General features: G+C 39.7%; 1 protein-coding gene across 4 annotated transcripts in view; it reads right to left on the reverse strand.

Moving 5' to 3' along the window:
• Positions 1–22,019, reverse strand: part of FAM13C (family with sequence similarity 13 member C) — a 150,779-nt gene extending 128,760 nt beyond the window's left edge. The window contains exons 1-4 of one of the 4 annotated variants that reach the window (XM_055138449.1): positions 21,993–22,019; positions 21,464–21,505; positions 9,365–9,421; positions 5,249–5,450 (exon numbers count right to left, since the gene is read on the reverse strand). In XM_055138449.1, the coding sequence (XP_054994424.1) occupies positions 5,249–5,323 (75 nt within the window). In that variant the 5' untranslated portion in view covers positions 5,324–5,450; positions 9,365–9,421; positions 21,464–21,505; positions 21,993–22,019. The other 3 variants (XM_055138448.1, XM_004616526.3, XM_055138447.1) reach the window with 3 other exon arrangements.
• Between the last annotated feature and the right edge of the window lie 1,111 nt (positions 22,020–23,130).

The raw sequence follows: 23,130 nt of genomic DNA on the forward strand, positions 1-23,130 counted from the left end.
AGAACAGACTCTTAGATCTAGGCATGACAGCAATGGGCTGAGTCACAATTTGCAGAACTTTAGACAAAAAGCAGAACTTTAGACAGTTTCATGATATTGCTAAGCCAAGATCAACGGAAACAATAATTAATTACAAAGAACTGTACTTACTGAAAAGGGAAATTTCACACATTTTACACAGTTATTTGTATAGAAGACTGGTTTTTAAAATTACTAACTTATTGATATGACATGAGTTTCCAAGAGGATAAATATTTATATTTTAGGAGTACAGTGTTACTATACCAAGTTTATTACCAGAGTGCTAACATCCTCCATAAATGTTGTTTGAATGTTCTATTTTATGTTCTCTAAAGAAGAGTTGTCTTTCTATCTCAAGTACCTGTAACCAATATGCTTGTATCAACTATACTTTATCATTTTCTGTATTCTTAATGCTCTGGTATCTAAGTCTTGCTATCTGAGGAGAAGTTGCCTCTCCTTTGTTATGCCAACTCTCAGCCACAGCACACATAGCGGGGACTTTCCAGGAGTTTGTCTTTCACGGGACAGGAGTATATAGCATGCCTCCATTATTCTTAACAATTTGTTCAAGCGGGCACTAGTAACGTCTCTCATTGTGAGACTTGTTGTTACTGTTTTTGGCATATCCAGTACGCCATGGGTAGCTTGCCAGGCTTTGCCTCGCAGGTGAGATACTCTCGGTAGCTTGCCAGGCTCTCCGAGAGGGGCAGGGGAATCGAACACAGGTCGGCCGCATGAAAGGCAAACACCCTACCGCTGTGCTATCGCTCTAGCCAGTGCATTCATCTTTTTGTCTGTTGACTTTATTACTAACTGAAATAATAAAACCTCTGTCCCTCTGGGAGAGCCCAGCAAGCTACTGAGAGTATCGCACCCACACAGCAGAGCCTGGCAAGCTACCCATGGCATATTCAATATGCCAAAAACAGTAACAAGTCTCACAATGGAGATGTTACTGTTGCTCTCTCGAGGAAATCGATGTGCAAGGGGATGACAGTGCTACATTTACAATAATTTCATAAATCTAATTACTTTAATGATCTCTGAGTCTTATCTCTGAATTCCTAACCCGAGTTTAGGAATTCATACTGCAAATACCTACCTTTTGATGCAATAAAATTGTTCTTACATATCCCATAAAAATAGGTTTCTTAGAAACAGGATAGTACTAAAAAAATATAATGTGCAACGAGCATTTTGCCTAGGTGTAATATTAAGAATTTTTCCCACGGAATCAAGTAGAACAGGCCACTTTTAACAAAGCATTGTGGCTTTACTTAAGGAACTAATGTTACAAAGCCTTTATTAAATTACTAGCTGCTATCTAGCTTACAGGAAGTGGTAGAAAACCACCTCTTCCTAGAAAGGTTATTATGGCCTCAAAATAAGAGAAAAAAAGGACTTCTCCCAAATACATAGGTATTTCAGATAAAATTTGATGCAGTTTCTGGAATTTTATTCAGGATAGCAAAAAAACAGTGATAGCTAAACATTGAATGTTCAAACTGAGGTTCACAGTAATAGTTCAAAGGATTGGAGCACATGCTTTGAATGCAGGAGCCTGATTCAAATCCCACAACACTTGTTACCCTGATGACAACAGAAAGTGATCTCTCAAGTTTTGAGGACCAGCCCTTGAGCAACGCTGGACTTGACCCCCAAAGGAAAAAGAAAAAATCAGTACCATCTGAGATTCTCTATAAAAACTTCCAGGAGTGATTAATATTTTAATTATTCAATACTGCATGCTATAGATTTTACAAAATATATATAAGAGCACATGTTAAATGAACACTTAGTATACAATGTAAAATATCAGATCAAACCTAAAGAGATCAACCTTCTTCTGTGATCAATAACATTCTTAAGATCACAACAGAGAAGGAACAGAGCAAAAGAAGAAAAATTACAAAACTCTGAAAGTCAATGAATGACATAGCTAAATCAATCTCCTGCAAATTTGTACTCATTATGGAATAGACTATTCTAGAAGGCCATAGAGAGAAATGAACTTGTGGAAATAGGTGGCAATGAAAATATTTATCTCTGTGGAAATGCAAATCATATGCAAGGGAAAGTAACTGATTATCACTCTATGGATTATTTCAAGTTTTGTCAATTTTATGGTCATTTATAAAATTTTTTCAGCATGTCTTATAAACTATAAATGCAGGATGCTTTGACACTCCTTTTAATAGCTATATTTTATTGATAACCTCATAATGATTTATATAAATTTTGTGGCACATATTTATCGAATATTTGTATAGATCATAATAAACCTCTTCTAGTATGATCATAATAATCTCTTCACAAATGAATAGAGATGTTATGCTTCTATTTTACAAAAAATGTTATTGTTGAGTCATTCAACAAAAAATACTGACTACTGAGAGTCAGGATCCAAATACAGGAAGGACTGAATCACTGACCTCAAAGAAATTATATCCTAGTGGAGCCAATATCCACTTGAATAACAGTTTTTTAGCTTCAGTGAGCAACATCACAAATTTTTAAGGCAGGAAAGTACACTTTTAAAATTTTCCTGACTCCTGCCAGAAGTGAATTCCTGAGTGCAGAGCTGTTTGTGGACCCAAAATAACAATAAACAAAATATAAAATAAAAGATTATTCTAAACCAGTGGTTGCTACATAATATTTTACCAAAGGAAAAGAAACTCAATGTGAAGTCACAGCTCCTAAACAAAAATTAAGGGGCTGGAGCTATAGCACAGTAGGTAGGGCATTTGCCTTGCATGTGGCAGACCTGGGTTCAATTCCCAGCATCCCATATGGTCCCCCAAGCATCGCCAGGAGTAATTCCTGAGTGCATGAGCTAGAAGTACCTCCTATGCAATGCCAGGTGTGACCCAAAAAGCAAAAAACAAACAAACAAAAAATTAAGTTGTATGCAGTAATAGAGCACTTACTGGATTCATAGGAAGATGTAGGTTATGTCTTCTAGAAATATTGTGTACTAGGAAAACACATTCCACTTAAAGTTTCCTGAATCAAATTAAATTAACTGTCCTTGTTTCAGTTTTTGAACCTCACTCAGTGGTGTTCAGGACTTACTTTTTTTTTTTTTTTTTGCTTTTTTTGGGTCATACCCAGCAATGCACAGGGGTTACTCCTGGCTCATGCACTCAGGAACTACTCCTGGTGGTGCTCGGGGGACCATATGGGATTCTGGGAATCAAACCCGGGTCGGCCGTTTGCAAGGCAAACGCCCTACCCGCTGTGCTATTGCTCCAGCCCTCAGGACTTACTTTTGCCTTGCTCAGTGATCACTCTCGGCAGTGCTCAAGGGACGATATGCAGTGTTAGGGAATTGAACCAGGGTTGGTCACAACACATGCAAAGCAAGTGCCTGAAACCTTTTATTGTCTGGTCCCTCTAATTAAAGAATTTATAAAATTTTTGATATCATTTATTACTGTAAAATACAGCACGCAAATTTTTTGTTTACTGAACACAGTAAATGTTCTGATAAGTGGTACCTGATTTATTAATATTGTTACTTATTAATACTACTTTTGGTTGCTGTTCAGTTAATGATATCTCCCTAAAAATGGGAAATATGAAGATTAAAAGTTTGAAGAGTAAAACTGTCAAATTTTCCTCAAATATGAAAATCCTAAGATAATATAAAAGTTCTTTTAGGCCACTGTGGGGTGGGTTATTCATATATCATCACATAGCAAAAGATGTTCATAAAAAAACTGGACAATTTCTCTGCAGTCCATGATTCTAATATTTTATTACATGCAAAAATGATACAAACCTGCTTTTCTCCTAAAATCTTTCTGAATATGAGCAACAGTTTGGCAATTACAAGCTCCATTAGCACCTTATTAAAAGTGGCAAGTGTATAATTTCTGTAAGACCAGACTAGGGAATGACAAGAAAGAGGTCATTCTAAGAGAAATGGCAATTATCCAGTTGCCAGAATATAAGAGGTAACCTTAGTAGGATATGTTCAAGATCACAGTTTCTCTGGAAAGTCTAAGACTTTGCAGGCAGGCTGCAGGTACCTGTAGCCTCCTTAGAAAAACACTCCTGCTTCAAAGAGTGCTTGGTCCATGCAATAATAGGCAAATATTCAATGATCATAACTCAAATTGCTATTTCATTTCCACCTATCTCTGAAATTTTTCCTAGTTTAAGATAATCACAACACTATTTCATTAAGGCAGAAAACATTTTCACCTCACAGCAAAATTAAACTGACTAAACAAAAGGTCATGATGCCAAGTAAAAATAAATGAGATTGAAAAGATTAAATGCATGGCCCATGAGCAAACTATGAAATCAAATAACCTGTTAGGTGAAAGTTGACTTTCAAAAAGGAAGAATGCTTGTTACTCATTTGAAAAATAAGTTATTAAGTCACAAAAATTTAAACTTGTTATATAACTAACATACCCTTGGGGCATCCCCTATAATTTTGGGGTTAATAATTAAAAAAATCAAAGTTAACATTAATGGAGCATCTATATCTAAAATAAAAAATTAAGTACATTACAACTATAATCTCAGTGTTGATACTGTTAAGTTCCTAATATTAAAGTTTATTATATTCCTTTAATATATTTAAATCAAAAATATTTGAGGATTTTTAAAGATTTGTTAAATAACATTCTTTGTCAAAACTCCTCTCAAGTAGAAAAAGTTTATCAAAAACCACCAAAATGCAAAATTTGTATGTGATTCTCGTTGAGAAAATGCTGTACATGCACATATATTGCACTTAAAAAATTTTATACTCCACACACATACAAGCACATGCATTCACCCTTTAAGACATTAAACTGTAATTTACAAAATGTACATTCAAGACATTAAACTGTAAGTTAAGGAGAAAGGCTGCAGGCAAACCAAGGATTTTTAATTTTATGAGAAGAATCCCCAAGTTTAGGCAAGAGCTGCATGTCTGGAATAAGTAAAGATAGAAATCCTCCGCCACTTTCTCCAGCAAGGAACATACTAAGTAGATCCACTAAAGAAAGGTCAGTGTCCAGTACTTGATGTTCCATTATAAAGTGCTTTGGCGGAGGTGTAAATTCAAGGCATTATAAATTCAGTGCTCTAGCTCCACTACCGAGTTACATCTGCAAGCAGAGAATATCAAGCCGAAGGGATGCTAAATAATTTGTTTGCCCAGAGCACTTGTGTGTCTCCAGACGCCCTTCATGGCAAAGACCACAGAAATCTGCTTTATTACCTGACTTTCTCCGTGGTTCCTTCCATTCTCAGCTTTGAAGATGGATTTGGGTTTACGGGATTTGAAGTTGCCCATGCTGGCTCTCAGCACACCTTCCACCAGCAAGGTCTGCTCCACATGCTGGGGTGGCTCGAAGGAGGGCAGGGCAGACTCCTCTACAAGAGGCCCATTGTCAGGGTAATTTTCTTTATTGTCTTCATCTCTGAAAGAGCAAAGCTCTGATTTAGAAAACTAAAAACCAAACACCCAGGTAACCCACCACAATAAACCATTGTGGGAAAGAGGAACTGAAATATTTCTGTTGCTTCTGAACATATATGATATTTATATGTTATCTGAAAAAAAATTAATGCGATTACTCTGAAATCAGAACCTAAGAAATTTGCCTTTATGAGTAATCCTGAGACCAAATGCACTACATTTATGTGTTCAGGGCTGGGGTGGCACTTTTTATTCTCACTTGTTAATCAAATTCAACACAATTATCCATTGTTATTTCAAGCTCCTCAGAAAAATAGTCACATAACAATGCTCTATTTGGAGCCAGAGAGAGACAGTACAGAGGTTAAATCACCTGCCTTGCACATGACCAACCCAGCTGGCCCCCAAAATCCCTGAGAACCTTCAGGAAAGATCGCTGAGCACAAAGCCAGGAGTAAGCCCTGTGCACATTCACAAGTGACCCAAAAAAACAAAAAATAAAACAAAACAATATGCTCTTATTTCAAGTCATTTTTCCCACTTATGTCTAAAAACATAGATTTTCTTGTTTTGCTAAAACCACGACAATGTTAATAGAACCAAAGGGAATATTTTCTTTACATAGTCACCACCATCATCCTGAAACACCTGGAAACCACTTAAAAGTCGATGATGCAATTCTTTACCAGTGGTTATTTTCCCTCAGTGGTGTTTTTCCTCCACTTCCTGACCAAGATCTATGAAAGGATTTTTGGCAACATCATCTAGGAAGCAATTTCTCATAGCTCAAGGACCTGTGAAGCCAAGAGATAGGACCAGCAAAGTATTCCTGGGCCCAGAATTCAAGATACCTTCTCACAAACATAAAAGTGATAACCCGCTAAGCATCGTGTCAAGGCAGGTTCAGCTTCATTCAGTCTCAGGGTGAAAAACAAAGCAAACTCTGGGAAAGAAGCTCCAGCATACAATCAGGTGTAGTTAAGCAAGACATCACTGTCACTGTCACTGTCATCCCGTTGCTCACCAATTTGTTTGAGCGGGCACCAGTAACGTCTCTCATTGTGAGACTTATTGTTACTGTTTTTGGCATATCCAATATACCATGGGCAGCTTGACAGGCTCTGCTGTGCGGGCTCGATACTCTCAGTAGCTTGCTGGGCTCTCCGAGAGAGGCAGAGGAATCGAACACGGGTCAGCTGCGTGCAAGGCAAACGCCCTATCGCTGTGCTATCGCTCCAGCCCAATTAAGCAAGACATAGGGAAATAAAACTACTTGAAGCAGTTAAACTCAAGGCTCAAGGCAGATGTAGTACTACTGATAAAGGAGAATCCAACAAAGAAAGAAAATTTTAATGTCAATAACTGAAAAATAAATAAAAATAAGAAAGAAAAAAATTATCCCAGACACTGGTCTTTCCTTAAGGTCATTTACAATTTTAAAAACTTAATGAACAGGTTTAGAAATCAACACCAAACAGTGAATTGAAGGCGACTCTAGTTCATTGGAAGTGTTTTTCTCTCACTTGAAACAAAGAATAATAAAGCACCCTTTCTAAGCACCAGTGTGTGGAAAGCAAAGGAAGCAACAAACAGCTGTCTTCACAGAAACCTAACTGGTAGTATTGAGTCTTCTAGTACATTCAAGAATTAGGGAAACAAGTAATTTTCAAATCTAAAACAAAGGATTCTCTTGATCAGCTTAGTCTTCCAACATATCAGCTTTGTTTTCAAGGCATCCAAAATTTATAATCATCTTTTATACCCTTGACTGGAGAGGTGAAAATGGTGATGTAAGGGAGCAAAAAGTAGTTCTCTCTCATTATACCAGTGTTAAATCTAAATACAAAAGTCATCTTTAGAAGCAAATGTCAATCCTGTTATTGATTCTCAGAATCTCTGAAAGAGAAAATAAGTTAAGTTAATGCCACTACTTACTGTACCTACCTCGAAGAATGAGCACCATGTCCAGAAGAAAACAGTATGATTTTCCATTCACTGGTGGTGGTCCCTAGGTCACTAGACTTCTCTCAGTCCCTCATCAGTACAATGAATGTCATCTAGAGGCTCTTAGATCTGTGGACCACAGCAAACTGGCACAAGGCCACACTCCAATAAATAGGAGCTATTGTTACTCTCTCAGGGGGCCTTAGGCAAACAGTTATTTGAAAAGCAAAAGAGAGTTCTTTTTTCAGTCATCTCAATACCTCCAGGATAAATTCCAAAGTCCTGATCAAAGTATACCTAGACTTGATAGGTGAGAAAGATCCTAAGAGAAGCAAAATGTATCTTTCTCTCAAACCTTTGAACCTAGTATTTGTTTATTTCTGAAGTTTCCTTTCTTACCACCTCCAGATCGCTTCATTACTAACCAGCTCTGGAAAGTTCTGCCATCTAGAGCTGCCTGCTATTCCTTCTACTTATACTGTTCTCTCTCTTCTCTGTAGACTTTCCGCTAGATGCACCTTCTGCTTGTTGGAATCAACTTTTTTTTTGCTTTTAATTTTTTTGGAGGGGGTCACACCCAGCGATGCTCAGGAGTTGCTCCTGGCTTTGCATTCAGGAAGTACTCCTGGCAGTGCTTGGGGGACCATATGGGATGCTGGGAATCGAACCTGGGTCAGCTGCACACGCAAGGCAAACGCCCTCCCCGCCACACTATCACTCCAGAAACCTGGAATCAACTTTTCATTAGTCTTACAGGTCACTAAAAAGAAGTTACATATAATCTTCTTCAATAATTCACTCCAGAAAATTCTTGGCTTTCTGATCCTTTTAAGTGATCCTCTGTCTAACTGACATAACAACACTTAAATGACTACAGCTTTTCCTTGCAGCTTATCAGAGTCCTGTCCCCTTCAATGGTTAAATTGTGGGAGCAGAGATCTGTTTGTCTTTTTAAATCCTGTAATCCTGTCAGGATACTGGTGCAGAAAATAGGCTTTCATGAATATTTGTCATCTCATGAATGACTTCAATGAATTCAAATTCTGCCTTCAGGAGAATATGCTAGTTTGAACCTCAGTTTCTACATCTACAGGATCACTGTATCACTGTCATCCTGTTGTTCATGGATTTCCTCGAGTGGGCACCAGTAACAACTCCATTATGAGACTTGTTACTGTTTTTGCATACCAAATATGCAACGGGTAGCTTGCCAGGCTCTGCTCTGTGGGCAAGATACTCTCGGTAGCTTGCCGGGCTTTCCAAGAGGGACGGAGGAATTTGAACCCAGGTTGGCCACATGCAAGGCAAACGCCCTATCTGTTCTGCTAAGAAAAAAAAAGAAACCTTCTCTCAGTTGTTCAGGTTAAATAATAAAATGTACGTAAAACTCCTTGGAATAAAGTAAAATTTGAAAGAAATGGTTAACTATTCTGTCATTATATCATTAACCCCTTTGAAGACCAAGACCGAACTTCAAATATTCAATGCCATGTTAGGTGAATAAATCTAGGATCTTTTCCTTCAGATCTATGACAGGAACATTGAGATAATTTTAATTTGATAGACATTTATTGAGTACTCCCTATATATACCCTCAATTTTCCATGCTAAGAAAGGTATACAGAGGCTGGAGTGATAGCACAGTGTGTAGGGTGTTTGCCTTGCACGCGGCCAACCTGGGTTCGATTCCCAGCATCCCATATGATCCCCCGAGCACCGCCAAGAGTAATTTCTGAGTGCAAAGGCAGGACTAACCCCTGAGCATGGCCAGGTGTGACCCAAAAAGCAAAAAAAAAAATGAAAAGAAAGGTGTACAAAAGTAGACAATACAAAAATTCTCCCAAGAACTGATAATTTAAAATTAGAAAATGAAAGAAATTGAGAACAAATATTTCAGTTGCAAAGAAGGGTCCTAGGACATCAGATCAAGTGATTTCTGTATTTTAAAAACTTGGTAATAATGGATCATACCTGAGACTGGAACAATCAGTCTGGTCTTCATGTAAAGAGATTGTATCCTCGTCACACCTGGGAAGACAAAACAAAAACCACACATCAGATCCAACTGACTGTTATAGTGTCCCAGAATTAAACAACTATTTTCCAAGTCATCTTCAGTACCCAATATGTCTACCAAAGAATGATAGCAATAATGCCCTCATATGAATTTAAAGTGTCAAACAAGCACAAAGATATAGAGTACTGTGCCAAGCAGCCCCTATAATTTGATTTCAGGCCCCACCAAGAATGGTGCCTGAGTACAAAGTCAGTAGTAAGCCCTGAATACTGCTGGGTATGGCCCCCAAATCAGTGTAGCACTGTAGCACTGTCCTCCCATTGTTCATCAATTTGCTTGAGTGGGCACCAGTAACGTCTCCATTGTGAGACTTGTTGTTACTGTTTTTGGCATATTGAATATTCCACGGGTAGCTTGCCAGGCTCTGCCATGCAGGCAAGATACTCTCGGTAGCTTGCTGGGCTCTCCGAAAGGGACAGAGCTTGCTGGGTTCTTGAGAGGGACAGAGGAATCGAACCCAGTTGGCCACATGCAAGGCAAACACCCTACCCGCTGTGCTATGGCACTGGCCCCAAAAGCAAACAAATAAAATCTCAAAACCAGAAGTAATTATCCTTTGTCTCTCTGATACTCTGTTTCATCTAAGCTAATAAGATATAAACGAGAATCTTGTTCAGAACACTTGAGAAGACAAGTGTAACAACAGAGGTAGATTTTATAGATTCAAAAGTATCTATATAGGGCCAGAGCAATAACGCTAGGGCACTTGCCTTGTATGTGGCTGATTGAGTTTCAGTTCCTGGCATGCCTTTTGGTTTTCTAGTCCTCCTAAACCACACTATACCCTGTTTGACTTAATCCATTGGCCCCTAATCCTTCTGGAATCCCTTTCATTTTCACCAAACTCCTGGAATAACCTTGTAGAAATACCTGGCTCATACATTTGATTAAGAAACTCCTGTGTCACACATTGCCGAAGGGAGATTGGAATAGAACTTTTTGCTCACTCCAGTGTAGGAGGGAGCTTTTGTTCCTGTTCTTAGTCATTTCCAGCCCACCTCACCCAACTTCACTTCACCCTGGAATGCGTTTTCCATCTTCAAATCCTACGCATCCTTTCACTACTCAAGCCTCAGACACTCCACAAATCTTCCCAGGCAAGTTCACCCACATGCCATGTTCCTTCTTTACCCTTAATACACAAACCTTTACTCTTCATTATAAAATGTTGGTAACCAACTGCATTTTGCCACACACAGCTATGAAATTCCTTTGATCGCCCAAATACTTTAAAATATTAGTATCAAGACTATAGGATAACACTGGGTGTGTCCTTTCAACCCTGCCACAGGGAACTTAGTTTACCTTAGAGCAATGGCCTTTCTGTATGGACATAGGAAGACAGTTAATATTATGCTTTGTAACTTGAAAGCTGATTGGCTCTAATAATATTTACTCCTGGCATCTGCTTTCTCAACTCAGTTGCCCTTAATTCCTAGCACCCCAAAAGCAGGGTCCTGACAAGGGACAGAATTTACCCAGGGCAAGCTGTGAGCTACCCTGGCATCGAAATGGGCCAGGCCAAAGCGCCACAATACTCAACTATAAGTTGAGAATATGGTCATAGACAAATGCTGTCATGATCCAAAAGTAACGACGAGACTAGGACCCTGATGGGGTTAGGAAGACAAACCTGGCTTGAGGACTGTGGTCTGGAATGTATAGTGAATGTATATATTCAGGAAGAACCAAACTTTAAGTCTGATATATCTCTTACTGTGCTCATACAGAATGACATTGCTAGAAATGTTAGAAGTAAATTTACTATAACTATTTAAGCGGATTACTAGCTGAGGAAGGAATAAAGAGACACACCCTTATGCATCTTTGTTTGGATCCCACCCTTGAGCAGATCTACTAGTAATCTGGAGTAATCTCCTTAGATGAGATTTTGTTAATCTCCTCAAGAAATGGTCTTTCCCTTCTTCGTTGATTTGTTAATGTTCAACCACCTATGTGTTACTGCCCTATGTGATTGCTATATAAACTAAGACTGTAACAGAAGTAGGGGGGAGAATACAGAAGCGAAGGAGACAACAGAGACAGAAGAGGTAGCAGAATACAGGAAGAGGCAACACAGAAAGGCAGAGGCAAGACAGAAGCAGCAGAGAAGACACTGGAGAAGACACAGAAGGGGAGAGAAGACAAAGAAGCAGAGACAGAGAGAGGTTGAAGGAGACCAGAGGAGAGACTACAGAGACAGAGACAGAGATAAAGAGACAGACAGAAGAGAGCACAGCAGCACACACAGAAGCAGAGCACAAGGAGGAGCCGTCCTGATCCGGTCCATACACAGCAGCTCAAGAGCACTGAATGTGAGCCACGCGCGTGTGAGAGAGAACTGCCCCGAGAGCCCACAAACAACAACAATACAACACACATCATACCACCCCCTTCCGTATGTGTGCACCTTTGTAATTTTTTACAAAAGACAATGAATAATTGTATTTTTTCTAGGTACACTGCCACAGTGAACCAGAGTAGGCACTCAATAACTGAATTGAATTGAATCATTAATTCTGTACCCTCTGCAGACCTGGTCATTAAAATCATTCAGCAAGTGTTTGTTGAGCATTTACTACCCTCTATCTAGTTACAGTAATTAGGCACTTGGAGTAACACTGTCTTCAAACTCCAGAATTCTGACTGACTGGTTTGTATTTTATTCCTATTCCACTGTGGATAGATAAAAATGTCACAGTCAGGACTGGAATGATAGTACAATGGGTAGGGAGCTTGCCATTTAGGGCTGGCCCAGGTTCAATCCCTGGCATCTCTTATGATCTCCTGAGCACTTCCAGGAATAATTCCTCACTGCAGAGTCAGGAGTACTGCCAGGTGTGGCCAATAAAGGAAAAAAGAAAGTCACAGTCATAAGAACTTCCTATAAAAAATTATGAAATATCCAAAATAATATGGACAGTCCATCAAAAACTAGACATTGAGCTTCCATATGATCCCGCAATACCACTTCTGGGAATATATCCTGAGGGTGCAAAAAAGCACAGTAGAAATGACATCTGTACCTATATGTTCATTGCAGCACTGTTCACAATAGCCAAAACTAGAAACAACCCAAGTGCCCGAGAACAGACGATTGGTTAAAGAAACGTTGGAATATCTATACAATAGAATATTATGCAGCTGTTAGGAGAGATGAAGTCATTAAATTTGCTTAAGAGTGGATGAGCATGGAGAGTATCATGCTATGTGAAATGAGTCAGAAAGAGAGGAACAGATATAGAAGGACTGCACTCATTTGTGGAGTATAAAATAACATAACACAAGACCGACACCCAAGGACAGTAGATAGGAGGGTCAGGAAGACTGCTCCATAGTTGGAAGCCTGCCTCATGAACTGGCAGGGAGAGGGCAGCTGGAATAGAAAAGGGATCACTAAGAAAATGATGGTTGGAGGGGCTGGAGCAATAGCACAGTGGGTAGGGCGTTTGTTTGCCTTGCATGCGGCTGACCCGGGTTCGATTCCCAGCATCCCATATGGTCCCCTGAGCACCGCTAGGAGTAATTCCTGAGTGCATGAGCCAGGAATAACCCCTGTGCATCGCCGGGTGTGACCCAAAAAGAAAAAAAAAAAGAAAATGATGGTTGGAGGAATGGGTCAGGATGGGAGATGTGTGCCAAAAGTAGATAAAGGACCAAACACGATAACCTCTCAGTATCTGCATTGCAAACCATAATGTCCAAAAGAGGAGAGTGTACGGGGAATATTGTCTGCTATGGAGGCAGTGGGAGGTGGGAAAGGTGAGGGTATACTGGGGATATTGGTGGTGAGAAATGTGCACTGGTGGAGGGATGGGTGTTTGATCATTGTGTGATTGTAACCAGACATGAAAGCTTGTAACTATATCTCATGGTGAATCAATAAAATTTTTAAAAAATAAGAATTAATATGGAGATAATATCTAGAAGATAAAATTTAAGAAAATTGTGAAATATTTATTTCTGCTTTTGTAGTTTACTTATTTTTGACAAGTTACAAACAATTTGAGGATCCATACATTGAGAATAATTGCTTCTAAGAGACACAAAGTAAAAAGACCTGAACCCTTCTCTGAGAAATCAATCTTTTCAAAGTAATGAATAGTCAACAAAAAAGTAAACATTTGCAGGCATATAAAATATAAGCAGAATCTGCTTAAATACTATATAAAATAATTTAGAAATTGTAACTACTCCTTACTAGCAATGGTATATATAAGTGACCCACAGAATACACTGATAAAAGGTCAGTCTCTTTCTTACTATCCCTCTTAAATTATGGTCTTATACTGAATTAAACAAAACTCAGTTAAAGAGACTAATTACTATATGCTGAAATGTTTTGTTCCTGTGGTACTTAAAAATTCGTCAATACAATGCTACTTTTAATAAAATTAACCAAATTTCCTGAGTTTTCATATATTTGACTATCAGTAAAGTCCATATGAAACAACCATTAAATTCATAAATATTACCTTATTCCCCAACATTAGAAGCATTCATTTTTATAGATTACCTGAGCTCTATAATGTGAATTAAAGTGTTTTCAAATACAAGAAATCTAATTAACCAGGAAAAAAATAGGAACAAAGATCCCTCAATAAAAAAAAAACCAGAAATTTCTAATTATCACTTCCAAAGAATTAGGGTTCAACCAGAGGTTCAATGCTAAAGCTCAACAATACTTATTGTTTGGGACTTGGCAAGAATGTAAATTCCTCTCTTTGATTTATTAATCTTGCTTTACAGTGAACAATTAGTTACTGATGGAAACTTGACATCAGAACATAAAAGATGCAGATAGTTTCCAAAGTATGAGGTTGAACATAATAGCTGATCTGATTGAAATACTTTAGATTCAACTATGGTGACCACTCAATGAACACAATTCCAAATTCACAAATACAGAAATGAACCTTATCTTTCTCCTGAAACACTTGACACATAAATACATGTTTATTGGTTTAGCAGGGCTTTCCTTTGCTTTGAAGATTAAATTTGGTACTCGTCTGGTAGTTCTGCTTATTCTATACCCAATTTCCCCCTGCATTGTACAATACTCATTTGTGAAACTGGATTCCACATCTTCTAATGCAATGTTTTTCAAACTGGAAATTGTGAACTATTAATGGGTTTTCAAATTAGGTAGTAACTACAGTATTTTGTTATTACTTTTAAAGAAAATGTAGAAAATGTTATATAATATGAATTAAGTATTATGTCACAAAACTTATTTATATTATGCACATATATGTAGGTTTCTACTATTTAAAGGTAGAGCATACCTACAAAAACTTTACTAATTCAGAATGATGTGAAGTCAAGAAGCAATTAACATTATTTACACAGAATTTTTTTTTTATTTTTTGGTTTTAGGCCACTCTAGCAGTGCTTAGAGTTTGCTTCTAGCTCTGTTCTCAGGGATCATTCCTGGTGGGATTCATAGTGCCAGGATTTAAACCAGGGTTGCCAAGTGCAAAAAATATTTGAGTATTCCAAAATCTGGAAAAATAGCCTTCCAAATTATGCCAAATATCATAACATCTAAAAAATACTTCATACAGAAAAAGAGGTAATGATATAGTAAATACACAGCCTAATAAAGCTTGTTCCTGGGGAACAAGTTTACAAAGAACCAGCAATCCTAAATGCTGGATACCATTTTTATATTTTTACCTTTTATAAATGTATAAATTATGTCAGGATTCTTTTAGTTAATGGAAAGCGATACCAACATAGTCTTTCCTAAAAGTCAAGTCACATTTCTCAAAATTTCAAAACATGGGAAGACCTATCTATGTATGAAACATTATAAGATAGAATGTTCTTTTTTTTTCTTTTTCTTTTTCTTTTTTGGGTCATCTGCAGTGATGCATAGGGATTACTCCTGGCTCTGCACTCAGGAATTACCCCTGATGGTGCTCAGGGAACCATATGGGATGCTGGGAATCAAACCTGGATTGGTGGCATGCAAGACAAACGCCCTACCGCTGTGCTATTGTTCCAGCCCCATTTTTTTTTTTTTGCTCCGAATTTCTTATAGGTATAAAATCCCTTGATATTAGTCTTAAAGATGTGGTAAGAGACTCATCTCCATCAGTGAGGGAAACAAAAACAAAAATGACAAACATAATGACAAAATAAAAATAAAGACCCTCAGTGTATATAAATATAATATATATACACATATATATAAACCTTCCTGATGGGAGAAGATATTACATCTGGCAAATGGTTACCATCCCCCCAAATATATAAGTAACTCATAAACTTAGTAACAACAAATAAACAATTGTATTAGAACATGAGCAAATGGGCCCTGGGATGTAACTTGGTGGAAGAACCTTGCATGTGAAATCACCAGTTCAATCTCCAGTAGTTTCCAAATTGCTGAGGGTGATCCCTCGCAACGCTGCTCATGTAATTCCCAGCAAACACCATAATCAAGTATGTGTAGACCACAACTAAGTGTGAAACCCCACCAACCAACACCACAACCAAAGTCTATAAGCCCTTAATATTGCAGTAATGGCAATGACAACTAAATGAAAGATTGGAGACAAATGGACAGAAGAGGTAAATGCACATTTCTCAAAAGAAGACCTACAGATATTGAATAGGCATATGAAAAAATGTTAATCAGATCCAATATGAATTTTATTTTAAAGTGAGAATGCCCTGTACCCCAAAGACAAGGAACAAGTGTTGGAGAGATGTAGATCAAAGGATCCCTCCTGTACTGTGGTGGCAATAAAAACTGGTGAAGTCATTAGAGAAAGTGGTGTACCTTCTAAAGATAATATAAAAAGCATTAATTCAAAAGATGACAAAACCCCTATGTTCTCTGCAGCATTATTTACATTAGTCAAGCATTGACAAACAACTCAAGTACTCATCAACAGACAAATGGATAAAGATGAGATAGTCACACAATGAAATTCTACTCAGCTACACACAGGCAAAAAAAAAAAAAAGAAGATGATGAAATCCTACCATTTGCAATAATATGAAAATACCTACAAGGCATTAAACTTAGAGGGTACAAAGTGAGACAGAAATAATCCAAACTTTGTATAATTTTACTCATTTGTGCCAAAAGAGAGAAAGCAAAACAATCAACTAAATAAACCAAGCAAAAATGTGCAGACTAGAAAACCAATTAGAGGAGTGGGAGTGACTGTACAAAGGTTAGAGTGTTTGCCAACCCGAGTTTGATCCCTGGTACATTATATGGTTTCCTGAGCCCAACAGGCATGATCCTTGAGTACAAACCACAAATTAGCCCTGAGCACCACTACATATGACCCAAATTAAAGAAAAGAACAAACTTAAACCAATCAGAGTGGGTTGGGTCACTGGAGTACTATGAGATGGGCATTTGCCTTGCATATGGCTGAGCTCAGTTTAATTGCTGGCAACACATACGGTTTTTCTAGCACCAGTAGGAGTGATCTCTGAGCACAGAGCAAGGGGAAAATAACACCAAGAGGGATGGCCAGAAACAAATTTAAAAAAACTGGAAAAAAGCAAGTAGTGTCACTAGAAGATAAAGAAAGAAAAAAAAGAGTAGGCCTATTGAGTACAACGGGTCAGTTACATGGTGAACTATAAAACTGAACTTTAATGGTGTATTTAATATACTTTTTGGCTTTTGGGTCACAACCAGCTGTCCTAGGGTCGCTCCAGATGGCACTCCGGTGCCAGTGGGATGCATCTCAGGGCTCCAGCATGCAGCACATGCTCTCCAGTCCTTTGAGCCATCTCTCAGTCATTCTACATGCTGACTGTTGATGATGCACACCCAAAACTTACATAATGTGATTGTTCAAAGTTATGTAAATTTTAAAAAACATTTATTTATTTTACTGCTGTTATATTTTTTTAAAAAAAATAATGAAATAAGGAAGCTGGAAGGATTGTACAGTGGGTAGGGCGTTTGCCTTGCAAGCAGCAGACCTGGGTTCAATCCCCGGCATCCCATATGGTCCCCCAAGCACCGCCAGGAGTAACTCCTCAGTGTAGAGCCAGGAGTAACCCCTGAGCATTGCTGGGTGTGACCCCCCAAAAAAGAAGAAAAAAACTGGGGGCAGGGCACATTCAGAGGTATTCAGGACTTATTTTTTGGCCTTGAACTCAGGGACTGCTGCTGGTGTGCACAGTAGACCATATGCCAGGGATTGAATCTGGGTTCACTATCACTATCACTATCATCCCGTTGATCATTGATTTTCTCGAGATTTTTAGCAGCCTCTCTTTACTTGTCCTTTTCAATGATGCTGCATTGGAGGCTCTTTCAGGGTCAGGGGAATGAGACCCATCGTTGTTATTGGTTTGGGCATATGAATACACCACAGGGAGCTTGCCAGGCTCTTCCATGCGGGCAGGAAACTCTCGATAGCTTACCAGTTTCTCCAAGAGAATCTGGGTTAGCTATGTAAAAGGCAAACACCCTACCCACTGTACGACTGCTCCAGCCCCTGTAGTTTAAAAGGCATCTCTATTAAATTATTTCCTTGAGGCTCTCATGAATTAGATTCTAAGTTCCATAGCTTTTAATTCGTGGTTTTCCAGATAATAAATAATTTGTCATTATAGTCATTTCTTTGTGAAATGCTCAGGGTTGTTCTTTTCTTCTCTCTGTAGAATTATACTCTCTGCATCACAATCAAGAAAAAATTGTATGACAGTACACAGTTCATCTTCCCTTCTACATTCTCTCAAGGAAGGCTGACAATGCTCTGAGCTGAGGTAGGAATTGCCTTTACACAACAGTTAAGGAATTGCTGAGGATTCCAAGACACAAGGCAGCAAAGCCTATGTTAAAGAGAGGAACAAAGTAGTCCCCTTAGTTTGTAATCCAGAAGTTTGACAAGAGGGACAGAATAAATCATTTATTCCAAGAATGGCAGTGAGAGTGAAAGAATTGTCCCTAAAAGATTCTCTTGGTGGAGTCCATGTCCACTTCAATCAGCTTAATCAATGGCTGAATAAATAGCAGTAGTCCGACATTTAAAAAAAAATAAAATAAAACAAGACAAAAGATTCTCTTGCATAACTGGGCACATGAGGAATAGATAAAAGCGTTGTGTGAGGAAAGGACCCACATGGCAACCGGTTCCTTGAAGGCAAAGGAACAAGTCTAGGATCTCCAGATGAGTTTTCAAAGTGTCTGCAGAGCCACCTGCATTAGCACTGCCAGGAGTACCTGATGAAATTGGCAGCCCCTGGCCTTACCACCACCCAGTCCCTGATGACCTCTCGGAAAGCTGAGCAAGGCCATATAAAGATTGAGGCAGACTGTCCTTACTCACAGAGAAATAGTTATTCTTCTTAAATCTTTAGCATTGACCTAACAGGTTTGTGAAACCCAAATCAGTGCTGGATTGACTCCATCACAATCTCCCATCGTGAATTCCTATTTGGAGTAAAGCCTACAAAACTATACTTTTCCTCAAGCCCCAGCCACCTTTCGCCATTGATAATGATCATCATTTGGTTTTGGGAACCAGTCGTTTGGATGTCAACTTACTCACAGAAGGACTTATTGCTGGCCAGACTATTTCAAGTAACAGTTCTACCAGGTCAACATCGAAAATGATCATGGAAAAATAAGAGATGAAAAAGTACTGCAGATACAGAATGTAAGGCCAAGACCATTCTGATCATGAAAAAACCTGGATAGAAAAAAAGAAAATGAATCGGTCTAGAAATGTATAAACAGCGGCAGGCTTGAAAAAAACTGGAAGAGGAAAACATTCTGTCAGTGAATCACTCCCAATTCTCCTCTCCTTTGATTTTCATTAGATTCCCCCCACCGCACAAACCGGTCAGGCAGAACCCTATTAGATTAGACTATCTGATAACATAATTAATATTAAACTAAAGTGACAACTTTAATACACCTCCCAGAAATACAGACTTTTAAATTTTCATTTCTTAAAGGGTTACCAGGATAGGCCTTCATCCCCAAAGAAATCACCTCTACCCAGAATTGGGGCACTAAGGAAACTAGTGAGAATGAATAGGAAGGAGTGGGAATGAGGTGTGGACAGGAAAAAGAGGTTTTCTTGTGCCCAAGGCAATGGCTTCCTCTCTGTTTGCCATGACACACCCAAATATTTACTGACACCTGCTGTGACTATCTTAGGTAGTGCATAGTGGTCCTTCTGGCTTTGGATTCATGCCCAGAGAGCCAAAGAAAATGGGTCTTAATCTTGAGTATAGGAGAAAATACACTGATCCTTCTCTCAGTGGTGCTATACCAATTTATCTTTTGGTATGTTTTCAATATGTTCTTTAAATTTTTAGGTTGGCCAGATGGCATTCAAATTGTCACTCAGTGCTTTTTAATATAAATCACTGTCACTCCTCTGAAAGCATCAACAGCTTCTTATGCAACCAGAACTCCTTGGGAAGTATCCAAAGAAGAGGTACCAACTTTGCCCAGCATCAAATCTTTCTTTTTAAAAATTGTGCATATGAAACCCAGTGTTTCCAATTTTAAGCTGTTAAGTGTTCTGTCTGAGGCTGACTCTGGGGATTTCACCTAGCAGGGCTCCAAAGAGTCAGGATGAGGTGTTCCTAAGCGCAGTGGCTATAAGAGAGGAGAGCAGCACCTGAGCACCTGAGCCGGGAGCAGGGCCTCCTGTTTGACCTGTGCATTTGGAGCCTCTCTCCCTTCTCTCTTGCTTTCAGAAAAACAAAGTTGCAGTGCAATTACCAAATGATCTCATTAATGAGATGCCAGGCCCCCGTGAATATTATATATTGCATCATATAAAGTCAACTCTGGGTTTGTGATTTTGTTTTAAGTAATACCCCTTAAGTGTTCCTCAAAACTGAAAGTAGTCACAGAGAGAAAAATATTGTGGGGAGCACAAGGGCCTCAGAATCCCAGTAGAATCTTACCTCCCCATCTCAGTCATTGAAAAATGGTCAGATTTGAAACTCACATAATAACTATTACTGCATTTATTTACCTTTTAAGGGACTTTAGCAAACTGCTTCCCAGTTAAGAGCAGCATCAAACTTGCAGTATTTTTTAAGATAGAGTTGAGTACATAATCATATTTTTTTTTCCTGAAAAGCTGTTTAGAGCCCCAACTTTGATCAAAAGATCCCAGAAGGAAGCATCATGAATTAGGCAGGAGAGTGGTCACTAGATGAAGAATATATACTTTATACATATATGTAAATTAGCATCAATAAACATGACCATAATATAATACCTTAAGTTTTAACATATACGTACAGTTGGTATTGTGAAAACATTAAAGAAGGGACAACAAAGAATTAAAACCAAGAGCTATAAGCATCGAACAAAAAAAATACTGACACTGTTGCCCTGGACTAAAACATGCTCCTTCCTTCCACGTTTAAGCCTGTTAAATGTGTTGTCTATCCAAATCAACAGTTCTAACCATAATCAAGACAATGCATTTCTCCTATAGCCAGATCTTTTGAGGTCACGAGACAAAAATGAAAAAAAAATTGATAAAGGGCAGGCAAGAAAAGTTTACTCTGCTGTGTCTTAAAAATCTGAGGATAAGTTCAGTCTGTTTATCACAAGCTAAGATTCAACTTCAGACATTTCACATGCTTTTCCCATTTGCCATCAATGTATCTAGCACACTCCATGAAAATTGACACCAATGTTGGCAAAATGTAACAAAGCTGCGCTTCTGATAAATGAATTTAAAAAAACAAAACAAAACAACTGAACTCCAAGAATACGTTTGTTGGAGAATCGAGCTCCCTGCAAGCAATGAGCCTATTTTAATCTCTCTCCCGCAGCAGCTATAAAGGCGGATTTCAACCTGCAAAGATTTCTGGGCCCCATCAGTCAGCATGTCTCATGGTCTCCACAGCCTCAGATTTACAGGAGACAATGCATCTCATATGGAGAGCGGCTGGGGACTGGGTAGGACACCTTCAATGTAGTTGCTTCCAGAAAAAGGCATGCAAGTCTTATTTTAATAGCAAGAATCACTTACTCTGTTACAGCGCTGCTGCTGCTGAAGGAATTATCCTGAAGGCTGAAACAGAAACAAGAAAACATCAGCCAAGTCTGGCCGGGGAGCAGTCTCCCTGATTGCTCTCCGGGAGTTAGAGCACGCACACAAACATGGCATTGCAAGGCAAGTCTCAGGGCTCGCCGGCACGCTCGCTCTACCTTGGGCTGCTGTCTGCACATGCTCGTAACGACACCCCCAGCAGGGGCCCAGCTGCACGGACGAACCACAAAGCCCGGCAGCCCGTGAGTGCGGGGACCGAGCTGGGCGGGGCCCGGCGCTGGGGCTGGGACCCCGGGACTCCGAAATCTCCAGCAAAGAGCACCTGGAGAGTTTCGGCTCGACCTCAGCCTCCGCCCGGCGCCCCTTTAAAGGAGGCCTCTCGCTACCAGTCACCCCCCACCCCAAGGCTGGCAATAGGAATGAATGCCCAGCTGTTTCTGCCTAGGTGCTGAGATCCCCGGGAGACTTGCTTTCTTGCAGGCGTCTGCGGTTTCGCAGAGCTACTCACCCCCAGCCCCCTTCCCCCCTGGGATGGAGACGCGCCGAGATTCAGCCAGGGTCTAAAAAGAAGTCGGAAGGATAGCACCCGGGAGGGGGAGGGGGTATTGCTGCTGCCCCAGATACTGCCGATGTGTGTGTGTGTGTGTGTGTGTGTGTGTGTGTGTGTTTGTGCGCGTGCGTATGTGCGTGTGTCTGTATGTATCTGAGTGTTTGCTCAAGAAAAAAAGAAGACAACCCACCCCCACTCCCCATTGGGAGAAAAGGGGAGGGGGAGATTGCGGAGAGTGTTTAATTGCCCAGGGGAGGAGGGCGTGGGATCCCTTGTTGGAAGGTTCCAGATCTGCCCGCACCCTATTATTTCTGTCCCTCTGAGGAAGCGCCCAGCCGGGAGATCTGAACTGTGAATGAGCCCACGCAGGGCGAGTGGAGAATTCATTTCATGCTTAAACTGGTGACTGGGGGACGATGGGAGAGATGGGAGAGGTGGGGCTTCCTAGGTCCAGAGCAGCTTCCCAGAGCTCCACTCCTAAGCACCTTTGCTGGGAGAGCTCATTTGGAGGAAGGAAAACCTGTCTGGAGTCACTGGCTTCATGCCCTTGGGGATATTTGTCCTGCCCCCTTTCCATTGCTGATTTCTCCTACCATATTGACCTTGGTATGGAATGAATTAGGAAGATCCTTACCCCAAACATAGAATGATTGCACTCATTTGTGGAAGATAAAATAAAAACAGTCTGAGAATAATATCTAAAGACAGTAGAAACAAAGGCCAGGAGGACTGTTCATGGTTGGACGTTTGCCACAAAGTGGGAGGGGGGATGTAGTTAGTCCAGAGAAGGGACCACCACTATGACAATGATAGTTGGAAATGATGCTCTGGACAAGTGATCACTCTGAATTGGGAAAGGTGGTAAAGTGATATGATAAGATACCCTTTGCAGTGCTGTTGTATTGCAAACCAAAGTGCCTAAAAGGAAAAGGAGAGGAGGGAGAGGGAAGGAGAGGGAGGGGAAGGGAGGGGGGCACATCTGTCATAGAGGCAAGAGGGAGGGTACTGGGGATATTGATGGGGGGAAATGTACACTGGTGAAGGGATGAATGCTGGGACATTGTATTATTGAAAGTAAATCATGAGTAGCACAGCT

Source organism: Sorex araneus, chromosome 5, assembly GCF_027595985.1.
Source record: "Sorex araneus isolate mSorAra2 chromosome 5, mSorAra2.pri, whole genome shotgun sequence".
Lineage (NCBI taxonomy): Eukaryota > Metazoa > Chordata > Mammalia > Eulipotyphla > Soricidae > Sorex > Sorex araneus.